This window comes from Carassius auratus, chromosome 10, assembly GCF_003368295.1.
Source record: "Carassius auratus strain Wakin chromosome 10, ASM336829v1, whole genome shotgun sequence".
In the NCBI taxonomy this organism is placed as follows: Eukaryota; Metazoa; Chordata; class Actinopteri; order Cypriniformes; family Cyprinidae; genus Carassius; species Carassius auratus.
The window spans coordinates 10,252,861-10,279,650 of NC_039252.1; the positions used below are offsets into that span (position 1 = coordinate 10,252,861).

At 36.1% G+C, this 26,790-nt stretch overlaps 1 protein-coding gene across 1 annotated transcript in view; it reads left to right on the forward strand.

Moving 5' to 3' along the window:
• The first annotated feature begins 11,430 nt into the window (after positions 1 to 11,430).
• Positions 11,431 to 26,790, forward strand: part of LOC113109471 (microtubule-associated tumor suppressor candidate 2-like) — a 35,881-nt gene continuing 20,521 nt past the window's right edge. The window contains exons 1-3 of the mRNA XM_026273032.1: positions 11,431 to 13,473; positions 14,486 to 14,753; positions 17,317 to 17,523. Of these exons, the coding sequence (XP_026128817.1) occupies positions 11,689 to 13,473; positions 14,486 to 14,753; positions 17,317 to 17,523 (2,260 nt within the window). The 5' untranslated portion in view covers positions 11,431 to 11,688. The remainder of the gene's footprint in view (positions 13,474 to 14,485; positions 14,754 to 17,316; positions 17,524 to 26,790) is intronic.

Below are 26,790 nucleotides of genomic sequence, written 5' to 3' on the forward strand. Positions count from 1 at the left end.
CTATCTCCATAGGTTTCAGCCTTGGCCTTTGTCTATCTGCATGGCCCTCGCTCCGCCTAAACATTACGGGCATCCTGGAAAAGACAGTGTTGCTGTTTGCCAGATGGCTTTCTTGGCAATCAGTATGGTTCAAATGCATCCTTTTAGTCAGCCCTCCAATTATATGTCATGTACCTGTACTTCATTACCAGCATCTTTAAAGCAGAATACAGATGTGTGTGTCACAGCTGCTGCTCTTGAGCCTGGTTTACACCTGCTGTTAAGATCCGTTTCAGGAGATCTAATCAAAAGACACAGGTTGCTGTGTTTAACCGGCAATACATACATTTTAAATCTCTGATTTTTGTGAATGCAGAATAGACTATTAATTTTAACACAAGAATATTAATTATATAAAAATATGTTGAATGTAATGCTTTAAGCCTGTTTATATAATGCATTAAGAACGATTTGTAATGCATTATAAAGCTATATTTATTTAAAATTATAATTTTATAATATATCTATATATATATATATATATATATATGTGTGTGTGTGTGTGTGTGTGTGTGTGTGTGTGTGTGTGTGTGTGTGTGTCTTATTTTATAAAACAAAAAAAAAGGATTTTTTTTTTTAAAGGATAATCCACCCAAAAATTAAATTAACCCCATAATTTACATCCTACTGTAGGTGTATATGACTTTTTTTTTCTTATAGACAAATACAATCAAAGTTATATAAAAAAAATGTAAGTGTCCTGGCTCGTCCAAGCTTGGCAGTGAATTGGGGTTGAGATTTTGTAGCACAAAAAGTGCATCCATCCATCATAAAAAGTGCTCCACACAGCTCCAGGGTGAATTGGTGCATTTGTGTAAGACAAATGTCCATATTTAAACTGTATAAACTGCAAGGAAAGTGCCAGTGTTATTAATCTGTAAATAATGTTTTAATCTGTACGTGATCTGCCAGCCTGGGAAGTGAAAAGTCAAGTGTGTTAGCCTTGAAATTGCTATATTCAGAAACAAAAAGAGACACTTCAGTTATTCAAAAGCCATCCTTTTACCATAATAATAACCTACATGTTCTCCATATAGAATCATTATCATAAGACCAGTGAATCAGAGTCTGGTGATTGCTGAATGAAGAGAAGCAAATTTCTATCCATTCTGTAAAACGTATCCGGAATGTTTGTGACTACAATCTCACTCACTTGTCACAATGTTTTGAGGCGCTGTCAAATCCTGTCCCAGCGGAGGAGTGAGAAGAACTTGACAGACAAACTAGAGCACGCTCAACTGCTGTAAAGTAGCATCTTGCATCCCGTTCAGTGGGAGGATATCAACATTTTCTAGTTGCTGAGACATCAAGGACATGAATTTTCCATAAGCGAAGTCTCTCGGGTCGTCTGTGAGAAGTGTTTTTCAATATCAGTGCAAATGTGTGAATTGCTCATCAGGTCTTAACTCATAAGGGTTACAGAGTGAACACAGCGGGTCTTGAAAAAGCTGTTTACTCCTGGAGCATACTTCTTTAGTTTTATACAATCCAAAAATGTTTGTCTTAAATTTGACTTTAAGGCTGATAAACCCTGTAACGTTCGCATGATATGTTTTTATATGGATATAATGTAAGAGCTTTAACAAATATAAGAGCTGCATTTGTCTTTTAAACCCTCAGGATTTTCCCTGAATTATAGCCTGAAGTCTTTAAATTGATAATGTCTCAGATTTACAGTGGCATTACAGATCTGTAAACCATGCCAGGGTCTCTTCAGGCTCTGTGTAATGGACAAACAAGGTCAATAAATCAGACATTTTATAAAGTGCACTTTTGAGAACTGAACATTTGGCCAGAGACTAGCTCTAGAACCAGGTCAGTGTGTCACAAGCCCTCTGTCGGGCTCTTGTCCTGGAAGGGGTTATAGCAGATCCATAAGCAGCAACACTGTTTTCAAAACTCTACCATAGGCATATGTAGGGATACTGTTACTTTAACAGCTCATTTTTACACAATTTATATATTTTTATTATTACCTGTGGAACACAAAATTATAATTTTTCATAAATCCGTGAGCATTAATAATATCTTACTGTGATAACTAATCTTATGTATTTATACATATGTCTGTGTTGAGTTTGTGTGTGTGTGTGTGTGTGTGTATATATATATATATATATATATATATATATATATATATATATATATATATATATATATAGCTTTATTTTTACACTTTCATTTTTAATTTTAAGTTACTTTTTTTAACTGTTTTGCTTTATACATTTTTATTAGTTTTCATACTTACAATATTAGCTTTACTGTTAATTTTAGTGTTATATCAATCTTAGCTATTTATTTCAGTTAATTTCTAAAGCAATATTTAAAATGTATTAAAATTGATCAAATATATATTGATTTAGCTTTATTTTTACACTTTCATTTTTTATTTTAAGTTAACATTTTTGTAACTTTTTTGCTTTATACATTTTTATTAGTTTTTATACTTACAATATTAGCTTTACTGTAATCTTAGCTATTTATTTCAGTTAATGTCTAAAGCAATATTTAAAATTTATTTGATTTTAGTTTTTTACTGAATATTTATTTTATTATAGCTTTCATTATTTTTTAATTATTTTAATATTTTTAGTTTTAATAAACATTACCACTTATTTATATCTGTATTAAACATTTTAGACTGTGTTTGTGTGTGTGTGTGTGTGTGTGTCTTAGTATATATTTTAGTATTATTGTAAATTTTTCAGTTTTCATTTTAGGTTTGTGTAACTTTGTTGTGCTTTGTTGCGATTGCTATAGTTTTTTGTTTTTTATTGCTTTAATTCATAATTATAATACATTTTTATTTATATTTTAAAATGCTAGATATTTTTCAAGAGTCGATAAACATAAATAATATATTGACAAGCAGCTGTCAAGCACTTAAACCCACTATTAAAACACCGTAGTTTTGGATTCCTTGTGATATGGCTCCCATAAATAATCTCACATTGGTTTTTATGAACTAATACCAAAGATTTTGTTCAGTTGGGCTGTCCTGATGTGCCCTGCACTCCCTGATCCCATTATAACCACAGTAAGAAACTTTATATTCACCCAAGCCTCTTATGTGACCACATGCACTGTTGTGCTGAAATATTAAATTCTTCTCTCCAACTTTTACATTATTCACCGTGAAGCAGAATTTGTGTAGCATCACTTCTCGTCTTCATTGTTAAGGCTCCTTCTTTCACATGCTTCTTATTTTGTCTCAGTGGCCTTTGATTTTTGCTCTGCACCTTGATTGACACACACATCCTCAATCCATGACAGAAAGAGAAGGGCTTTCAAGTACCATTAGTCTCGCTGAATTAAGCCTGTGTTCTGAGCCTCGCTCGCTTCCTCTCCTCTGGTCCGTCCCTGCTCTCCCTCACCGTGGCCAAGCGACAGCAGAAATATGGCGATGACTGCCACGAACCATTAATAATTCCCAAAGCAGTTGTGTTTTTGATTTAATTAAGCCCATCTACTTGAGCTCATTATCTTGATGGAGTACTTTGAGGGTCCTCGCTGTTTATTTTCTGTTTTTATTAGGAGTTTAGCGCTGGATGGGAGAGCTGGTGCCACGTCCTGTCACACTCTACCATGCCCCAGTTTCACACTTGATAAACCCTCTTTTCAAGATTGGCTGGCAGGCTCACCCTGACTCAGGCATCTGTTCCTGCCTCGTCTGGCTGCTCTGAGGAGCTTCCTGGTGCTGTTTGGTGCTGATCTTTCTGCTTACAGAGCACATCCGGTCCAGCACAGCACTGAGGATGCTTCTCCTTGTGGTGCATCCATTTCTTTTTCCTCAGAAAATAAAGAAATAAATACATACATTTGTACCAACTTGCTATGAAGGACTGATTTGGCTAGTATTAACAGCATGAAGCAATCAAATAATAATGTAAAAAATTATTATAATAAATGCACAGAAATATAATTTTCAATGAGACATAAATTACTTCTTATTAGAGTATTTATACATATTTATAAAGTTGTGAATTAATTTTTTCCACATTTTTATGCAATTATTTCCAAACGTATTTATTTATACATGGTATAATTTGTTTTGGTCAACATTTATTTAATTTCACCTTGATGCATTTATTTATTTCTGTATTTAGTTTGATGTATAATATTTCCACATTTACATATTTCTGTCCTTTTGTTTGTTTGTATGCTATATATATATATATATATATATATAAGACAACAAGTGTACAATAAAATACAAACTAAAACTAAAATTTTTATGAAAACCATAAATGTAAAAAGGAAAGGAAAATCAATATATAAACAATATTAAAACAAGCATACAAATAAACAAAAGGACAGAAATATGTAAATGTGGAAATATTAATATAATTATATTCAATTAATATAAAATAATTATAAAATATAATTATTTTAAAACGATTTCAAGATTTTTTTTAAATATAGTTTATGATATTTTAATCAAACGGTGTTTAATATTTTTAATACAGTAGTCAACAAAAACTATTTTTATGCATTTAATATTTTACACATTTTTCTTTCTGTATGGTACTAAGCTGGTGGATTTTCTGATTCAGCCATAGTTCTAAATTATCTAGATTTAAATGAACTATTTTTGAGGGAATAATACACTGCTAAATGAATGTGTTGACTGGACTGAAGTGGAAAACAGACTCTTTGGCTCATGCTGAAGTTGTGAAGTCTTCTGTGCTATCTTTAGGCCAAGGTTAATTGGCTCCAATGGGGGCTTGAGAAACACCCATTGGCCCAGAACAAGCCTCCAGACCAGGATGAAGCACAGAGCAAACCTGTCCGTCTGTCTGAACCTTCCTGCCCAGCTGTCACTTGAGTTAACAACAGCAGAGATACAGAAACACAAGAACACCACGTGCTATACAACTGTCTACAACAGATTTTCCTGCTGAGATGTCCATTTTTTCTTAATTACTTGAGTCGGAAGGTGTTAATTACTGTTCTTCATTTATCAAAAGGCTATGTTTACACTTCCTATTAGCATCTGATAGTCATTTACACCTGGTATTTAAATGGGCATCATTATTTATTCATTTATTTATTAATATTATCATTATTATGTAATATATAAGTAGAATGATATACTTCAAATGTATATATTTGTATTATTATATACTGTAGATTTGCAATGCCAGTGCACATGACCTAAGTGTCTATATCTTGCTGGTGTGTGACACAGAAAATGAACAAGAGTAAAATAATAAAATGCCAAATTATATAGGCTTCAAAACTTGAGCTTATTCTGTACCTTTGTCTTTTACAATATTCAGCACAAGGTGCAAGGTACAAAAATGTGTTTGCGATTAAAAGGAAGAGCTGTAGAATGTTTCAGGATGTGAAAACCTGAGGGTAAATATGTCATTAAGGTTGTGCTGGTGTGTTTTACCCTCTACACAGAAGGCTGATACACACCACCCTTCAAAGGTTAAGCATAGACCCTGGTTGTCATTCACTGTTACTGTGTTCTTTAATCATGGGGGAATGGGGGGGGTGTTCACCTCACACTGGGGTGAATTCAGCTCCCCAAACTTAGATGATTTCCTTTTTTTGAGACTGGAGTATCTCTGTTGCTTTACTTTTGAAAGAGCTTTGCAGCTGTCTTACAGATCTACATTTTTCACACCATAATAATGCTGATTTTGTCAAGTACAACCTTATAAATCAAAGACTGTGACCTAGCATGGGTACAGTGATGATAGCAGATGCAATAGTAATGCAAGTGTACTTTTATATATGATATGTCACTGTATACATTCCGAAAACTGAGCTTTTGGAAGTCACGCTCTCACAAGTAGTTAAATTTGGAAATGTCATTTTCCCATTGTAGACTGTGAGACATAGTGTAGACTGTTTAAAAATGATGATGCATATTTAGTATATACCCGCATATTGTATATCTCTGGCATTGTGCGCACTATTTATTTTAATAATGTTGCTAAAGGTAAATGTTACTTCATACAGTGTTCACATTACATTCCTGCAGAAGTGAGTGGTGGGAAATTTTGCTATTAAAATGATCACGTCTGATGAATTCCATGAGAACTTTATTATCACTGCTCTGTCTGCATCATTCCACTGAACATTTATGCCGTTTTATGCATGTGTAGCACAGTCAGTAAAGATGAGTGTCAGTGTGGACAAGTGACTCGAAAACACAAAATTCTATAGTGTGAATGGACAGTGTTTTAGTTAAGAAGCTTTTCTAGTGTACAAACATATTCTATAGCCTACTTAAAACCTCTGCTATTGTTCATCTGGGGGTCACACTTGTGTTGTTCATTGTCTGACCGAACACCTGTATTGTAACATTTTTTATTTTCATTAAAAACAATGTAATATATTTTTGTGCCATAATATTTTATTTTGTATTTTGAGAGAATTTCATGGTAATAATTTATTTATATATATATATATAAATCCCATTGAAAATAATAATATATATTAAACAAAACAAAAAAAATCTTAAGATTTTTATATTACTTTTCATTTATGGCAGTACTTCATGTTAAAATAAAGACAATGCTTTTAAAAATAATTTTTTTTAAGTTAGACTACTGCCATCTGGTTGGAGTAAAATAAGAAAGACTTATTTTTATTAAGTTGTGCATATGGATATTTATTTTGACATTCTCAAAGACAACTTTTGTAAAGGTTTAGATTTTCTTTTTTTTTCTTTTTCTTTTTTTTACTGAATGCAGAGAAAGACATTTTGTTACACATAACATCAAAGTCAACAAAAATGAACAGGAATGCTTTATCAGAGATCTGATTTCAACTTCATATTTAAGTCTTCTGGCTCACTTTTTTCCATATTGTTACAGCCACACCAGTTAATTTGTGTGTGTGTGTGTGTGTGTGTGTGTGTGTGTGTGTGTGTGTGTGTTTTGTATTTATTTTGGTGCCCTATTTTAATGATCTAAGTGCATGGTCTAAAGCGCAAGGTGCAGGTGCACTCAGGGAATGTCCGAATCCACTTTTGCTAGTTTAACATGGCGAAAACGGTTAGTGCCTGGGGGCATGGTCTAAACAGGTTGTCCCTATTCCTCTTAATGAGTAATGGGTGTTTTTTGGGCATAACGTACAATAAACCAATCAGAGTCTCATCTCCCATCCCCTTTAAAAGCCAATTGCGCTCGCGCCATGGTGGGTTCGTTATTTACATGGCTGAATGCAATTTTTCATTTTTTAAAATGTTGGTGCTGCTGTGCATCCCTGTGTGTGTAATAATCAAAGTGATATGCAGCCTATAGGTGCATATTACTAACACACTTTTTAAATAACAACGAAAAAATATTGCGCCAGACTCTAGACCAGATTTGAGTTGGTCTATGGTTCAGTTCCTCAAAATAGCAACGTGCCAACATTGTGCCTGAGCACACCTCTTTTATAGACCAGCAAGCCCATGGGCACACAAATGCCGAATTGCAGCGGGTGTATGATAGGGCCCTTGATGTTTTGGTGTATAACCCCTTCCTTGGTGTCTGTGTTTGACTGCATTTTTGGTTGAATTATTGACTTCAACCATTATTGACTTGTTATTTGCAAAGACATGCTTTGTGTTACAGTCACACTAGTTCATATATGTATGTCAATCGGGGGGTGGAGTGTGTCTATTTTGCACTCTTGATATTTTAGAATGTCACCTCATCATTGCTGTGCACTCTTTTTCTGCATCATGATTGTATACAAAATTTAATTATCTGTATATTCATATTTTTGCATATTTCCCATTCATTTTTGGTCACATTGCGACTGCTACAAAAGTCACCGGGTTTCATCCCATTCTGATAAGTAGATTAAAAAATATATTAATAAATTCGGTCTAAAATGACCAAACAACACCAGATTGTTAAGTTACATTAAAGTAATTTTGGGAAAAGAAGTAGACTGATAAACATGCAGGACTAGAACATTTATCTTGACTGTTAAGCTTGAGTGTTAGCATGATTTATTTGCTCAGCTCATATCTACACTCTGCTCATAGGCTACGTATAAATCAAACAAGCTGTAATAGCCTATTAGTATTATCACAACACTATCAGGCTGGCTCACAGGGCTGAAAATATTAGGAGGTGGAGTCATGTTACTGGTGCTAATAACCGCAATGTAAATCCTAGAATGTTCTTCCAAAAGCAACCATAGATCTTGATCCAGGAACCAGTCCTATTTGTGTTTTGTAGAAAAGTAGCAGGTTAGCTCAGCAGGAACTGCTTGAGTGTTTTGTAAGAGCTAGAGAGAGCAGGTTTGGGAGTTTGTTATCAGCTTGAAGGCAGAGTGTGTTTAAGTAGAACATGGTCTCAGGACAGAGTTCTCCTTCCTGTCTTTCATCTCCCTCTTGACCAGACCTTGCTTTTTAAAGTCAGTGTGTCACTGGAAGACAACCTGAGGCATTCACTCAAAACCACTCGCAACCACAACCTTCTCTTTCTAAAATGGAATATCTATCTATCTATCTATCTATCTATCTATCTATCTATCTATCTATCTATCTATCTATCTATCTATCTATCTATCTATCTATCTATCTATCTATCTGTCTGTCTGTCTATCTGTCTGTCTGTCTGTCTGTCTAAAGAAAATATTTTGAAGAATGTTGTTAACCAAACAGTTGACGGTAGCCATTGACTTATGACTACGGAAAAACAATACTATGGAAGTTACATTACATTTACATTTAGTCATTTAGCAGACACTTTTATCCAAAGCGACTTACAAATGAGGAAGTTAAAGGGATTGTTCATTAATTGTCTCATTAATTGTCATTAATTTCTCACCCTCATGTCATTACAAACTTCGTAACACAAATTAAGATATTTTGATGAAATCGGACAGCTTTCTGACCCTGCATAGACAGCAATGCAACTGACACGATCAAGGCCCAGAAAGGTAGTAAAGACATCATTAAAATAGTCCATGTGACATCAGTGGTTCAGCCTTAGTTTTATGAAGCTACAATGATACTTTTGTGAGCAAAGAATACAAAATAATGACTTTATTCAACAATTTCTGCTCTTGTCTTTAAGTTTTAAATGAAGACCTACCTTTCAGGGCCTTGAACATTTCACTTGCATTGCAGTAGATGTAGAGTGGGAATGAGTAGATGAGAGTGAGTAATTGATGACAGAATTAAAAAAAAATGTTGGTGAACTATCCCTTTAATAACTACGGTTAACTGTTTGGTTCCATTCTTCAAAATATATATTTTTGGGTTTTTTTGCTCACCAGAAGTAATAAACTTGAAAACACAGGCATAAAATTTTACTTTGATATTATGTAAATAAACAATTTTGGAATTTTTGTAGCAAAAATGTCAATTTTACATTGAATATATTGGTGATTATATTATGCACTATTTATCATTGGACATATCATGCTCGACGTTGAAATGTATTGAACACCATAAATTTGTGGAAAAACGCCCCGTTGATATGTTGTGTCAATACTGCTTATATTTATATATGTTTGTGTAATAATGGGATTAGCAATATGCAAGGTACCTTGATAACAGTCTTAATTTGCTGGTGGGTATGTGGGTGGGTGATTTTAGCACTTCATCAGCCTGCAGGATTGTGGGTGGAACTATGTGACAGTCTGGTGCTGCAATGTCAATATGCTTGTTCTCAGATTGTTGCCCATTTAACTGACTGTGATATGGATTGTATGGGCTGTCTCTTTTCTACGGACCTCCTTTCTGATTTCCTGCACAAGCATGTGCACTTGCATCTTACACTTGAAGTGATTTAGTGGTCACTTCTTTCTCTTATTCCGGCATAGATTACTCAAGTCTGTTGGAGCAAAAATCATTAGAATTGATGTGGGAAATAAGGCAACCTCTCTCTTCTTACAAATCTATGTTGTGATTGATTATAGCCCACCTTTAGTCACTGACCACCCACCCACCCACTCTACCCAGTCAGCACATGAAACAATCCCAACCCCCTTTTCCCTATTGGGAAAATGTCAGAACGACCTTGCTTTGTTCCTTTTCTGGTTTGGACCATATCTACACACCGAAACAGCATTATTTCTGTTTGCATGTCCTAATCATAATTATAGGCAAACAGCTGTTGAGTGATTTTTTTTATAGCGATGCAAAAAATATATTATCTACCACCTTTGATTAATGGAGTATTTTCATAATTTCTACCCCCAACTGACTGTGACTGGATTTTTTTTGTCCCACGCGAGCAGTGTTTGTAATTGCAAGCCGTTTCACACTCTCCCTAATTGTCTTTTTTGCTTTTTTTGTTTTGTTGGGCAAACTTGCACAGTAAGAAGCCAACACATGGGGAAACATTTCTGTCTCATCTTTTTTTTTTTTTTTTCAGCAGCACATCAGTCTTCATTTATTCAAATTGGCTTCCTGATTTGGCCATACATAATTCTCAACAGTGGAGATTTGAAAATTTAATTACTAGAGAAAAGGAAGCACTGCCATCTGCCATTAAAGGACTGAGCCAAACATTTTACTGCTTTGTGTCAATAGACTTCCTATTCATTACACTGGCTTGTCAATTTGTGGTTCTTTAAAGAGAAACAACTTAGGTGTAGGAAACATTACAATGCTTTATTTTTTATTTCCACCCACAGAATATTATATGTTCACAGTGGTATGAAGGTGGAGGCATATAACTGTACCTCTTCAGGGAAATATTAATAATTTATATAAAAGATAGCCTAGTAGTTTACTGACACCAATTGATAAAAAATAAATCATTTTACCATAGTCAGTCCAAACTGGGCACTAAATTGAGGTTTAACAGAAGATGCCATGAAATATGTGATGAAACATGAGGAAATAGTCCACTGAGACGATTCATTTGTTGAGAAGCCATGAATTCTGACTTATTGAAAATGTTTTCAAAATATGCAATAATCTTTTTTTCTTGTCTCCAGGATTTGTACCTTTAATTTGTATCAAATATATTTTATGCATTTCTCTGTCAAGAAAAGGTTTAGATGTACTGTAAATGCATATCTTTTAACTTTGTTTATAGATGTCGTGCGTGCCTTTAAGGAGTTTTATATTTATTGAAAACTATGAAAAACAATGAAACCGCAAACAGCCATATAAGAGAATTTCAAATCTTCTTCCTTAACGTCGATATAATAAAAATGATTTTTTACTTTAGATTTGGGAGTATCAAAACTAACCTTTAGTAAAATATAATAAAATAAGAATGAAGTTTTGCTTTAGTAAAAAAAAAAAAAAAAAAAAACTTACCCCAAAGGCTGAGAATTTAAAAACTAATCTAAATAAATACAAATCTTGTGATGGAAATTAAACAACTTATCTGGGATAGTTTTTGCTGAAGCACACTCTGCACTGCTAACAACATGTCATGTTTTATTTTGTGTGCAGGTTTGGCACCAGATGAAAGAACAAGGCATTTTAACTTCCTCAAAGCTGATGTGATGTCATCAAGTGTATTGCCCTGTTAAGAAACACATAAATACAGCTCATTTCTTTGGCGGTATATTGGAATAGAAATGGAAATAATGTGAGATTAGATTGTGATTCTGCACTCCATCCAAACTGTAAACTTAAAAGCCTAGGTACAGGCAAGTGAGAGAACAATACTTTTGATGGATCCAGGATTATCGTGGAGCTTTTGAGAGGGAAGCTCAGACTTATACAACATGAATGTGCAAAGAAAGACACAAGCTGGTGAAGTCAACCAACAAGAAGAAATACAGAACGATGACAAGCAGCCCTTGACCGAAACAGTGGAAGATGCCAATGCCAATCAAATCACCAAAGAGAATATTTATTCAGATGACAGAGAGCATGGCAGCCCACTACCTCCTCTGGTGTCGCACTCCGAAGCCCAGGAGAGGATCATTATCTGGGGAACACATGCTCGGTGTGAAGACCCTGAGCTTGAAGAGTTTGAACTGCTGGAGTGTCAAGATTTAGAAACATTTGTAGTGGAAGAAGAAGAACAGGTAGACATGCAGAGTGAAAGAAGCAGGAAGGGAGCAAAGAACTTCAGTGACAAAGAGTTGTCATCTACAGCCATCAACACCACTGTTGGCTCCCCTTGGAAAGACCACAATGAAAACCATAATGTGGGTGGAGATGCAAATGAGAACTCTCAGCCCCTTGACCTCAGGACCTCCAGCTCTCGCTCTGGTGTGAATCGGACCCTGAGAGATGCAAGAAGTGGTTCTGAGAGCAATGTCTTTTCATCTTCCCTTTCTGCAGTGACCAGCCTCAGTGGAAGTTTAGCCAGTGCCCTGGAAAGTGCAGGCCGCACACAGCCTCTCTCTTCCCAGTCCACCAAGTCTACCTCAGACAATGGCAGGAACCAGCATCCAGCTACTACAGAGTCATACATCCACTCAGAGAGAAACAGGGAGATTCCCAGTGATTTGGACCAAAACCATAACTCTACCACTCTGCCTCAGGAACCACAATATGACCGAAGTAAGCTAATGCATCCTTCATATGGAGCAGTAAAACTGCAAAAATTCCAAATGGAAGCAGAGCAGAATGCTGGGAAAAGGATGTCAACCGAGGTGCCGAAAGGTATGGTGAGGGTGCTACCTTCTTGTAGGCAACTAGTCCGCCCTCTTTCTACTGAAAAACGACTAACCTCAGGATACCCCAGCATAGACACCCAGGCAGACCAGCAACAATCCCACTCCTCAGAGACAAGTCAGAGCCATCCACAAGTGCTGCCTACTAAAGAGGTCAACAGCAATCCCAATGCAGACTCTCAGACACCTCCCAACCAGGCTTTTACACGAGAAGCCCAACACTTGAAGAGGCAAAATTCAGTAGATCGTGCTGCAAGACCCTCCAGCCTAGAAAGGAAGACTCACTTCAGCAGGCGAGCCTACAGCAGTCCGACTAGACCTTCAACACCTCCATCCCCCAAGACCACAAAGTCTCCTCAAAGACAGCCTTCTTCCTCGCCCATCAAGACTTTACCTTCTCGATGTCCTCAGTTGGGTTATGCTGGGTATAGCTCGGGTTTAAGAACCCCAGTTAAAACAACAATCAACACAAGCATCCATAAAATTCCTCCACAGCAGGCATTAATGGAGACCTCCCCTCCAAGCAAGTGCCTGCCAAAACCCAAAAGTGTCCGGCCCAAAATCATTACGTACATTCGGAAGACTCCCCAGGTGAAACCCCAGACTTTTGAAGGAACATACGACGTGTCTTCCTTACCAACGAGACTCTCAGCATACAGCAGCACACAGACCAAACCAACTGTCGGAGATCAAGGGGAAGCCACTGTGCTGAGTGCCTCAAATTTACTCTATGATAAGTATCGTCAAGAGATGCAGAAGGTCCGGTTCTTCTCGCCTGGACTCATGGTGTCTGGGATTAAGCCACCCAGCAACACTATGCCCCATAAAATGACAGGCAGAGCAGACAGCTTCTATGGGTCTCTCAACAAGCCTCTGTCTGCAGCGGTAAGGAATGCTCTAGACAATATGCTGTTCTCTGGTTAAATGCTTTTATGTATATTTCTTGGTAAATACATGTTAAATCTATTATTTTTTATAATGTAACGGTGTGTGCGTGTTGTGGAGTATTAAAGGGTTAGTTAACCCAAAAATGAAAATCAGCCCATAAATTACTTTTTGACTTTCTTCTTGAACAAAGTCCTCCTGTAGCGAATCACTGCATTTTTGTATGAAAAATAACCATATTAAAAACGTAATAATCAATTTAATCTAGCTTGCGCTCATTGTTGCACACGGAAGCAGCTCCGGGGTGGATGACGTTTGAGGTCGGCTTTGTGCATGCACCGGTCAGATGTGACGAACGCGGAAGCACAGGGGAGAGATTAAAACAAAACAATGGTCACTAATTAGAAGTACAAAACGAGGATTTGTAAAGAAGAATGTCGGAGGATTTCGATATGAGCCAAGAGGAGACTGGTTTTCCTGTGCTAAAGTAAGGAAACTTTGCTTCCTTTGCTCCTGTCAACAAACATTGGTTTTTACAAGACTCACTTACGCAACGCTGACCTCATATGGCAAGCTACATTAAAGTGATTATTACCTTTTGAATATGGATATTTTTCTTACAAAAACGTATTGATTCACTACAAAAGGCCTTTGTTCACCCTATGGTGCCGCATGAGACACTTTTTTTATGGACGGGCGCTTTTTATTTCACTTCATTTGGACTGATGCACTCCAACACCCGTTGAGTGCCATTAAACAGCTTGAAAGATCAAAGACAATTTGTTATATAATGCCGACTGGATTTGTCTGAAAGAATTCATATACACCTAGGATGCCTTGAGGGTGAATCATTTATGGGCTAATTTTCATTTTTTGGTGAACTCATCCTTTAACAGAATAGGGAATGTCAATATTTTTAAGTAAGCTTTTAAATTTTAACACTTCAGTAGACAAGTTTATGAACTACCAGAAGAGTTTATTGATGGGAGCTTAATGTTCTTTGTCAATTTAGGCTGGTAGATCTCCATTAGCCATTGGGTCTCCAGTTTCTGGAGCCGAGGACCCTTCTGGATCCCCTATGGGAGCACAGGATATGGGGAGTCTTTATCGTCCACCACGAGGCCTAAGACCCCAGCTTGGCATTGGTGCTGTTAACAGGACTCCCTCTGCTACTGCCAAGAACAGGATGGTCCTAACAGGCCAGCCGAAGTCACCACTGACCCTCAGTCAACCAATACAGGCAGTAAACCCGACCACCCAAAACCCTCAGGAATCTCAAGGTAAGATCATTGGTTCACTTTGCATGGCAAAATTAGTAATGTAACATAAAATTGAATGCTTCACATGCTACACTGGGGCAAGTTGAGTGGAAACCCAAGCCAGATCAGTCTTAGAAACTGTTTTTGACTAATAGAATTGCCAAGGCTTCATCCTAAGGGCAAAAGTGACTCTGAGAGGATTGGAGTATTTTGAGATGAATAGATTTAAATGGAAGATAGGAAAAGAATGCCATATGCAGTCTTTTCATCCCTGTCAGCTATGCATTTGTAAATGTAACAGATAAACTCATCCCAGCCACTAGTCAGTGTAAAATACACTTTACCTCCTGGCATTCAGTTGAATATAAATAAAATTCACATTCGTCTTGTGCCATGAGGGAGTTCTCTCTGAGCTTAAAAGCTCCTCTCCATTTCTAAAGCACACTTCATTTCTGACAACTTTTCCTGCCAAGGTGAAGATATGAATTATTTCATCTTAAATCCACTACCAGCATTGCCATCACCCTCCATGTTTTTTCTAGAGGGCATCTGTCTATCTGCATATTGTTATCTCAATGAAAACCCATGACAGTCTCCATTAATGCATGTGGATGCTGATTTCTTGCTGTTTGGCTGTGTTTGAAGTGCAAAGCAATTAACAGTTAATTCATGCCAATAACTATGCCTGATCAAAATTATTAACTGTAGTTGAGACATGATAAGATTTTTTATGGTGTAAAGTTGCTTATGCAATAAAAGATAAAGCGACAGTCTAGTGCATAAGCATGAGTTTTATTCCTGCAGTAATATAAAATAAGTCGAGAGGAAGGTTAACTTCGCCTGGTATGACTAGACTTTTGCCTGTCTTGCTAAAGTTGGAAAATTATTTTACATTGTAGTTATTGTCATCTCATGCTATATTATTTATTCACATCCTCAAACAATGAAAATATTTGATTCTGGACATTGGGTTCCTTTTAAACACTGTATAAAATCAAAATCTTTTTGGAAGTTGTCTAATGCAGTGAATTAAAATAAACTGAGGAACAATATCAAAGAATCACTGATTGCTAATTGGGCTTTGTTATGTCTTTAGATAGCAATCACTAAAATCAGAGGTTAACAGACCAGTGGAGTACCATCTTTTTTCATTGTATAAAGAATGATCGTGTTTTTATCAACATGATGTATAGTTTAGTATTTCAGTTTTCAATGATGGGGTTTATAAATGTTTAAGTGAGGGCTTGTTGAAAGTGTTCTAGTAATGTATTCATGCATTTTAAAACTCAGTAAGAAATCAATGAGTTCTTGAGCTGCAAGCCATAATAATACATTTGCATACAAACACACACACACTTCTTATTTATTTCCAATACAAACAGATTGGGAAAATGACACCCCTTTGGTGTTAAAGGGATAGTTCACAAATTTATGTTTAGCAGAATGTACAATCTTCTGTTTTCCATACAGTAAAATAAGTGGGAAGAGCTTTGGTCACCATTCACTTTCATTGCAGGAAAAAATAAATAAACATACACTAAAAATGCTAAATCAAAGCAATGATGGATGATCATTTAGTGTGATCCGTGCAAGTCTGGAAATATGGGGTAGTAGGAACAGGAAGGAATAAAGACGAATGATGGAGAAAAAAATGGGAGAGTGAGAACAGCAACACATTTATCTTTAATGATCACCCTCACATGGAGAAGCTGCCTGCAATTTCATTAAAAACCTTGATGGCCTGGGGTTGGGGTGGGGGGTCGCTGGGGGAAGCGATGGAGCCGGGGCAACTTTGATTAGAGATGAATGGATGAGAGAGGGTGCTTTGTTGTGTGCATTTGCTTGAGTGTGTATGTGTGCATTTTCATTTGTGAGGAATGAGTATCTGAAGCATACTGCTGACATTGCAGTCTAATAAACATCTGAGAATGCGACAGACGAAATGAGAAATCATAGATTGTCATTTAGTATGCGCTACGCTTTGCTGCAATCACAGGGACATAAAGTCAAGGTGCTCTATCTCTAAGAGCAGGAGGGGAGCATTCCCTCCACCTGCCCCAAATTATGACCTTGGGTTGGGGGAGTCTGGGAGTTCAAAGCAAGCCTTGAAGTGGGTTCCTAAATTCACCCCGCGGTAGCTCTTTGCATGTGCATATTTATGTATATTTTTGTGCAACCCATCACTCTTCTCCATGTGAATACTACAGTGGTATAGATGTTGATGAATGGCCGTGACATGCTGTGGTCAGAGGAGGCAGACAGCAGCCAACCGTAAAACACCACAGTCTCTCTCTCTTTATATCCTACTGTGAGTCTCTTTTAGGCTAGTCTGCTTAGAAATAGTTCATTTCAGGACACAACATTCACTTTCTTTGTTCCTTTTGTTCCATCTGTTTCTCAGCTGAATCAGTCATGTGATCATGTATGCCTCATTTTGTCACAGCATTATTACAAGGATATGTTATGCATAACTGACCTTCATATTGACATACACTAGAAAAGCAGTATGTGACCTTTATTTTCCAAAGTTCGATTTTACAAATGGTGTTTTTTGAGTTGCTAATTATAGTTTTTTTCACCTCAGATCAGAGAAAGCCAGTGGCCACTGGGTTAGCTGCTAAATCCCTCCTGCCGAAGCCAGCTCAGTCTGGGCTGCGCCCTCCCGGTTACTCGCGCCTCCCGCCGGCTCGTCTAGCCGCCTTTGGGTTTGTCCGGAGCTCTAGTGTCTCCTCTGTGTCCAGTAACCACTCAACTGACAGCACACGAAGTGAGCCCTGCCGACCTGCCTACCGTAAGTTACTGAAGCACAAATACTATGCATTCAGATTAATAAATGCAGACTTAAATGTGCAGTGGGGTCTGAAAGTCTGTGTCCAAATAAAAAAAAAAAAACGTTATATATATATATATATATATATATATTTTTTTTATATATACATATTCTACAATTCCTGTGATGCAAAGCTGAATTTTCAGCAAGCATTACTCCAGTCTTCAGTGTCAAATAATCATTCAGAAATCATTCTAATATGCTTTTTGCTGCTCAAGAAACATTTCTTTTAATTATTCATGTTGAAAACAGTGTGCTGCTTAATATTTGGGTTTGGAAAGGAATAGTTCAACCAAAAATTAACATTCTGTCATTAATTACTCACCGTCATGACGTTCTAAACCCGTAAGACCTTTGTCCATCTTCAGAACACAAATTAAGCTATTTTTCTGAAATCTATAAGCTTTCTGATCCTCCATGGACAGCAATTTGTTGCAGAAATGTAGCAAGGATATTAGTAAAATGGTCCATGTGACATTAGGGGTTCAACCCAAATTTGACAAAGCTACGAAAAAAACTTTTGCAAAAAAAATTTTACTAGGTCCCCGACCCTGGTTCAACTCGGTAATCGATCCCGGGACGTGGTTGCTTTCACACAGAAGGCGACCCGGCAATGTTCCGGAAATATTGCGGGTCCGACGTGCAGTGTGAAAGGGGCTAATGATGTAGCTGTCCATCAGTGTAAACAATGTGTAAGGTAATTAAATCAAAAAGTACACGATTTATAAAGTTATTGGCTTCTAAAGTAAGGAGTCGACTCTGAATCACTGAAACGAGTCGTTATAGATTTCAAATCTTTTGCCCATCTCTATGTACGTCACTAGGAACACTTTGCATAATAATCTCCACCTACCGTCTTGGGAGAAACGAAGCTCTGACCTGCCCCAGCCCCCCACACAGACGCTCTGGTTGGTGTGAGAGCATCATGTCGAGGAGACAGTGTGTTTTTAATTGTAAAGGCAAGTTTGTTTTATTTTCACTGCCAAAGAATGAAGATCAGAAGAACCAATGGCTAAAATTCATTTTTACCACAATAACAGAGCAGTACAACAAATCCCTTTTGTTGTGTTCACAACATTTTACTGATGACTGCTTTTCTAATCTCGGTGAGTACAAGTGCTGCTAACAGATATTATGTGATAAAGTAATCCATATAAAAACAACACAATGTCCGTTTTTCACGTCTCCCTTCATTATATCTAATGTGACCATGCCCCCGCGCTGAACGCGCTATTCAGATTCAAACTCTTCAGAAGAAAGAGCAGCGAGACTGTTCAAGTTTTTTATTTTACTGTTTGCTTCACGATGAGAGGAATAAGACATAATTCACCCCAAAAAGATACTAACGCATTGTTTATCATGAAGTTGTGTGCGGAACAACCAATCAAAACTGACTATGTTAGTTGACCAATCAGAACACAGTATGCTACCGAATCTTTTGAACAGCTTTGCGCGAACCGTTTGGGGATCTCGGAGAATTTAGGTTAATTTAAAATTAATTTAAAATTAATTTTAAAATGATATTTTGACAAAATGACAATGTTTTTTAACCTTGGATGGATTTAAACCTATTGTACAGGACTTATAAACAGTGATAGGAAGCTTAGAATTTTCATCTTACTGGGTCTTTAAACAAAAGACATTATCATATTCATATTTTTCACTCTAATTGTTGTCCTAAAATTTTTTAATGTATTGAAAATAGAAGCAATTTTGCACCACTGAACATCTGTACACACTATGTCTAAAGTACGTGTAGCTAAGTGCGAGATCCCTGAAGTACAGTTTACATAAAAGGGTAATGCTCTTCTTTTAGAGTTAATTATAATGCATTTGCATCATTTTATTAACTCCGCCTACAAGCAGCATGCAGGTCTCCTTTTGTTAATATATTTTGCTCATAACTTCTTGCTCCAACATGGAATCATGGGATATTCAGCACGATATATGAAAAACATGAAAAAGTGAAGTATTTGTTTTTTTATTTTCCTCTTTTCTTATTTGGCCTTTGCTTTGGGTCACAAAAGAAACTTTGCATTTGATCCGAGTGGGCTTCTTTCATAACTAGCTCCGTGAGTCAACACGAATATTCCTCAGTATGATCAGAGCTGCTCAGTTCTGCTGAAGTAGATTCTAGGCTGCTCTAAGAGAGGGCTGTCTTTGAAAATTGGCATCTGCGTGTGCCGCATGTGTTTTTAATGCGACCTACATAAGTGATGTTGGCCAGTCTTCTCCTGGTAACAGTTGACGTAGCTGCAGTTTCAGGCATCCGGAGTTAAATGCGTCACTGGATAAGTTATGTCATCAAGTCAAGTCTTTTTATCCTGAACTCACTCGGGAAGTGGAATCCCTCATCGTTCACATTCCTGTATGTAAGAAGCAAACAGATGCATGAAAGAAATGCTAAGAGAAAATAAGAAGGAAGGAGTCGGTTTGCCGTGTTCTGTGCTGCAGCGTCCCCAATGGCTATTTTGTATATATTTTTGTAAACATGAATTTTAAAGAAGGACAGGACAAAACATCAGATAAAATGTTGGTAACACTTTTTACAGTGTCCTTATTACATATGCATTTACTTACTATAGTAATAACAATAATAATAGTATATTATGCATAAATACAAACAAATCCTAACCCTATAATAAGTACATGTTAAATAATATTACTTAGTAATTAATTGTACATTTACATTGTATTAAGGACACCTTAAAATAAAGTGAAACCAAAATGGCCTGCATAACTATTATTTTAATATGTTTTAATATTATTAAAGTATTAGTTAATTATTTCACTAAATATAAGGGGTGGCATGGTTCTCTGAAAAAAACACAGTTCACCACACACGGTTCGGCACGCGATGGGACTGCGGTTCAACTTAAATCTGACAAAGCATCTGTAATATGGTTGGCTCTAAATAACATGTAGGCCTAAAACAAACATGGTTCAGCTAATATATGTTTCTGTTGATGGATGCGAATTCTGGCTTCCCAGACATTACAACAACAGCGATGAGAGAGAAAAAAACACAACCCTGGACGAATCATTCACTTTTGTTCAACGCGAATGCCGTATTCTGGAATATGAGCAGTCATTTATTCCTTCATCACCCAGGTGCTGATAGCGCTCGCACACAGAAGAGATCTGAACAGCACACGTTAATATTTAAACTAAACTCATTTAAGCTTTGCCAGTTTAAACATTTAAGAGCCAAAGGACGCAAGCTCGCACGCGCATTGAGAAGATTTTTTTTATTAGAAAGTATAGTTTTTCCATAAACATATACCGAACTATACCCAAACCGTGAAACAAACCGAACCGTGAAAAAGTTGAACCGTGCTACTATATATATATACACACACACACACACACACACATAGTGTGTTTGTGTTAAGTATTTTTTTTTCTTAGTATTTTAGTATGTATATTTTGTATTTATCTTTGATTTATTTTTTATTTCAGTTTCAGTTGAGGTCATTTTAGTACTTTAACATATTTATTTCTGCCAAGACAAAAATATCAGTGTCTGTTAATTTAAGTTTTCTTAGTGTTTTAATGTTTTAATCTTTTTCATGAAGTGCTTTTATCATTTTATATATATTTTTTTATATTTCGATTTTTATGTTATTTTTAATTCAGTTTTAATTTACTTAAGTACTTAAACGTATTTATTTTAGTTTACATTTTTAAGTTTTTCTTCTAATATGTATTTCAGCTTTATTTCTGAAAAACTTTTTTAATAGATTCAATTTTAATTTTAGTTAACAATAATAACACTGAAGAATATACTGTACCACTGAATTTAGAATGTTGTTATCTAAAGCCTAGCATGCAGACATTACTAAAGTGTCAAAATTTTGGGGTCACTGCAGATATAATTGGGGTCGTTCCAAACACTGTTTTGTATCTACAAAATTTCTTACATCATTTATCACACCATAGTCATGTCATTACTGAAATTTCCGTAGCGAAGCTCATTCTTCTTCTTTGAAATTAGGGCTGTAATTCACTCAGTGTGAATAATATTCAGTACAGCTGTGCATGCAATGCCTGTATGTAACAAATCTATTAATAGCCTTCGTATTTTCACAATCCTTCCACACTATTTAATATGTAAGTCAGAGGTGCAAATGAATGTTTCTCTCTCTCTCTCTCTCTCTCTCTCTCTCTCTGAAGTGTTGAATGTGCTACAGGGCTGATTGCAGATTTGATGGTGTTTCGATGCATATTGACTGTCTGGCAGTCAAAACACTAGATAAAATGATTAGCCTTTAGCTGTGACTAAGAAATGACTATTATTAGCAGACATTAATGATCTTTGGGTGTGTAAATAGTACTGAGGAGTATTATGGCACAAGTGTATGAATTTTATGAAGAGCCTTTTCCCCCTGTGTGGTGACCACCTGTCCGCTTAGGTAAACAAGGGCAATTGCAGGACATGTGTATATGTTACCGGTGTAATGCCTTAGGCTCAGTGTTGAATCAGTCTGACATATTGACCTAGTATTCCTGTAGATAGCAGAAACCTCCCTGCGGGACTGGACGTCACAGACATTTATCGATTTCTCAGGTCTGATTGATTGAGGCTAGTCCACTTGTAATTGGCTGAATTGGAGAGTGTGAATGATGGCGGCAAATGCTACTGGACTTATTAAGCTATTGTTGGATAGGTAGAGCGGCAAGCCAGTATTTGGCTCTCATTTTCATCTTCGTGTAGAGCCAGCACAGTAATTGGTTATGCTTTAGGAGATGAGATCTGTCACATGACCTTTGTTAGTCTCATGTCATGGCTTGATTTTGTCTAAAATATCGGAGGAAACTCTTAAAGGGATAGTTGAGGCAAAAAAATCAATTCTGTTTTTCTAGTCATTTAACCCTTGTATGCATACCTCAGGTCTTTATAGGGTCGCTAGCAACCCGAGGAATTTAATAGTGCAATATCCTTTCTGTGCAATAATATTTAAATATCTGAAGACTCAAAAAGTGCAATTCACTTTTATTCCTCACTTTTATAGACAATTGTGATGTGATGTTTCATTCATAATTACTGCTGGCATAAAACAAAAGAATATAATTTGCTAAACTTTAACTGGTTTCATTGGCTTTACTGTAGAACAATGACTGTAAGCAGTGAAATATAAATGTCCCTGGCATTTGGGTGGATGTGATGAATCAAAATAAAGATTTTTTAAGTCTTTGAAAACAAAAATATAGTTGAGATTGCGAATATGAAGCAGATGCTGAATTTACTTGGAAAGTGCACTCTGACAGCGACAGTAAAAATAATATTAATATTTTTATAAATTTTTATTTTAATTTTATTTAAAGGTTTAGTCATTATGTTACTGTCATTTTTTAAAAAATATACATTTAGCTTTAATTTTTTTTCTCAGTTTTAGTGATTTTAGTTTTTAGGTTTTTATTTTTGGATCTATTAAAAATATACATATTTTTTATAATTGCTATTAATATTTTATTTCAACTTTATTTCATGTAAAGCTATTGTAAAGCTTTAGAAAACTTGGAATATAGCATGATCGACAGCATTAGTTCCCATTCACTTTCATCGAATGGAAAAGAGCTGCACATCCTATTGCATTCCACAGAAAAAAGAAAGTCTTAGGATTTGTTAGAAAAAATATATATATATTCCTGAAAAATTATATCTAACAGCCGTTGCTGTTACAGCCAGTTGTGAATGGACTTTGCTATGAAACCAAATAAAACAACAATTTATTGATAATTATCCGCATTCATCTCTTCTTGTCTGTCTCTGTCTCTGTCTCTGTCTGACTTTGTCCTCTTTGTACCAGTAGGGAGTGAATGGCTAATAGCAAGCTTATATTAGCCACTGCTCTGAAAGGCAACACTCTGTTTGAAGCTGTTGGCTTCTGACTGTGAGCTTCTGAGAGACACAGCATCGTGTGACCTTAACGAAGACCCAGACAGAGTTTCTTTATATAGAGAGATCACAGTCCCACCTTCACTCTCAGAGAGAGTGCAATAAAAGATGCAGTTTTCAGCAATTTCAAATATCACACCATGTAGCTACCCTTATCTCTGGCTAGAGCGACATGTCCTCATTTTTATCCCTTTTTTATCTGTCTGTGTGTAATTCATCTTTAGAGATTGCTAACTGTCAGTTTGTTGGTGTGAGATCCCAGCTTGCATGCAGGATTGATGGATGCCATCTCTTGCCACAGCCTGTCGGGATTTTGCCCAAAACTCTTAATTCTTTCTTTTTCTTGTTCGCCGGAGTCTGGGTTCATTCTCTGAAGGGGGATTCTTCAGTGACAGTCGCTCCTTGAACATGACTCATCCTCTGGTCTCTGGGATATTTCTGATCTCCTCAAGTAAAATCATCAAGAGTCAAGTCACAAGTTTGAAGTTGTTCTAGTTGAGTTGCTTGTAAAAAAAAAAAAAAAATACAGTGTGCAATAACACTTTTAACTTGAGGCACACTAACAAGTTGAAACATCTCAGATGTGACCTTTCCAGCAACAGCAAAGTAAAGAACAAGCCGAGGAGATATATATACAGTACATACATGCCTATAACGCAAAGACAATGACCTTTAGTTAAGGTGATTCTGCCTTTATTGGTTTAATGTCATCCTTCTTAGATGTGTCTAAACATCTAAAGGGTCTTTCTGTAATGATAATGGTCTTGTAGACCACCCTGGTTTCCATTGAAAGGGTTCGGGGTCTGTTCTTATGTGCCATAGATCCCTCTTATACCTCTTATAGTGCCTGTGTACTCAAGGTGAGTTACGAAAAATCTAGCTCCCACCTGGACTGGTTTTATTCAGAGAACAATCTCTGAGGAGAGCACGTGTGAATATTGTCTGAGATCAGCATTGTGTTCTGCACTTGGGAACTTGCACCACTTACACAGGTGATGACAAAAAATAGATAGGAGAAAATGAGAGGTAGAATATCAGTATTGTAGTGAATATACCTGTGTTTATAGTGGAATGAATAGTGCTACCTTGAGTAGTGTGCTTGGATGGGTTTATAATACGCACTGAACTTCTCATGCCAGGTGAGCTACACTAGTTTTGTAATACAAACTGTGCTTTGTGTATATTTATTGTGCAGTATAGGTCTACATTATATATTAACTAATAGCTCAGTACCTTGTATTTCAGATTTGAGGTAGAATATGAATTATGAATTACAGTAATTATGTGCTTTTGCTCATTTTGTAGTGCATGTTACCATTTGTACACTACATAATATTGGCTCCATCTCAATTTTTGTATTTATACTATGCAGGGTTATTACAGTTACTTAAACTAAAAAACTAAAAAACTTTTTTGTTACTTGAAATAAAAATAAAAAATAATTAAAAATAATAATAAAACCTTAAACTTATATTATTTCAGGGAGTTGCCAAGGTAACATTTCTCGTTTTCATTTAGTTTGACTAAATGGCTAAAACTGAAGGGGAAAAAAACTGTACAGGTATTTAATAAAAAAAAAGAAACACATAAAAATAACTCAAACTTTAACTAAAATTTAAATGAATGTAGTTGTGTAGGTCATTACGTCAAGTTGCTGTTAATCTATGTTTCATTTGGCTCAATAAAAGAAAATAATAAATACATAAAAACAAAATTGAAATGAAAAATATAAAAATGAAAACTAATTCACAATGTTAATAAAAACTATAATGGTATCTTGATGAAATGCTATTACTGTTATTTTAGTATAATTATATTATTTATTAATATTTTGAACTTGATTTATTTGTATATTTACAAGTTGGGGTAATTTTGCTGTTTTGTCATTTGTATTAGTTTTTCATTAAATGTCTAAATAACTTTAAATATTTAATTTCCTTTTTTATTTTCATCAGTTGCAAATGCTAAATTTTCATCTAATATTTATATTTTATTTTAATTTTGTTTTATTTTAGCTTTATTTGGATTGCAGAAAGTAAAAATGATTTTGTAATAATTTTAGTTTTAGTTCAAAATAGTAACACTGGTAGTTAATCAGTGTTAGAGATTAGAACAAGCAATTCTTTAAAAACTATAAACTATAAAAGTAAATTATTTTAAGCACAATTTTAATGTGCTGTACATTATTTCTTATCTCACATATTATTTAGGACAAGCGTAATACACAGCTCATAATTTAATTCTACACAGTATGTAATTAAAACACAATTACCTGTCACTTTGTACCCACTATCTAGTGCACACTGCACAGTGTAGTCTTAAAGGATACACATGGAAGAGAAGTGAGAGTAGGAAGTGAGGAGAGGTGAAGAAGGGGGAGGTGTGAGAGCACAGATGCCATCGCTCCAGCCCATCTCTGACTCATGCACACTGCTGAGAACAGATGGTTCCTCACACAAACACACCACAGCAAACATGCACACTTACACTCTCAGGAACATTCTCACACACTGAAGTAGGCCTACAGTATACACTGCTTCACTACAGGTTTATAGCGTCTTTGTATCATTGGTATGTTTAGTGAATGTGCTTCTAAATTCTGCATCTCTCTGACTGTCAGATTTCACATTGGGCAGTCTGTGCTCTGGGCACTGCTGACTCACACACTCACCAAACCGCTGAGCCCTGGTTGATCCTGCTGCGCAGAGAGATGCTAATGAACATATTCTCTATTTTTACCCATACTGTTTCCTCCTGCCTTCACATTACGCAGCTGTGCCTTGTAAGGCTCAGATAGGTTGGATTTTGATGTACGTGGCCTAGAACTAGCTGCTAAGTATTACTCTTAAATATTAATATGGCACAGTGATGATTTTGAATGGTTGTATGCCTACCTCCATTAGCATTTTAGCATTAGCACTGACCTTCTCACTCCTCTTTGCTAACCTCATAGGAGCCTGATAATGTTGTTCTGATTACCCCACATATTTATTTCCCTGAAAGCTTTTATGGAATTTTTTTTTCTTTGGATGAGGAGTCAGACCAGGCTTTTCTTCTGCAAAATCCCAAGCCGTCTCCAGTTCTCTGTTTCAGCTAGCTTCCGTTTCCGTTATCCCTCTTAAGCCTCCCAGAGAGAGAGCAAGAGAGAGTGTGTTTCGCAGAATGCTGCAGGATGTTTAGCGCTGTATCTTCTCCAGTACTTCCATTTTGGCTTTATTTCTTAATTTAGTACATTAACTTTCAGTAATGTGTATTGTGGTCAGCCTGGTGTGTAAAAAGTATCTTCTCAGAGTCTATCAGTGGTAAAATATTTAAATAAATAAAGTAAA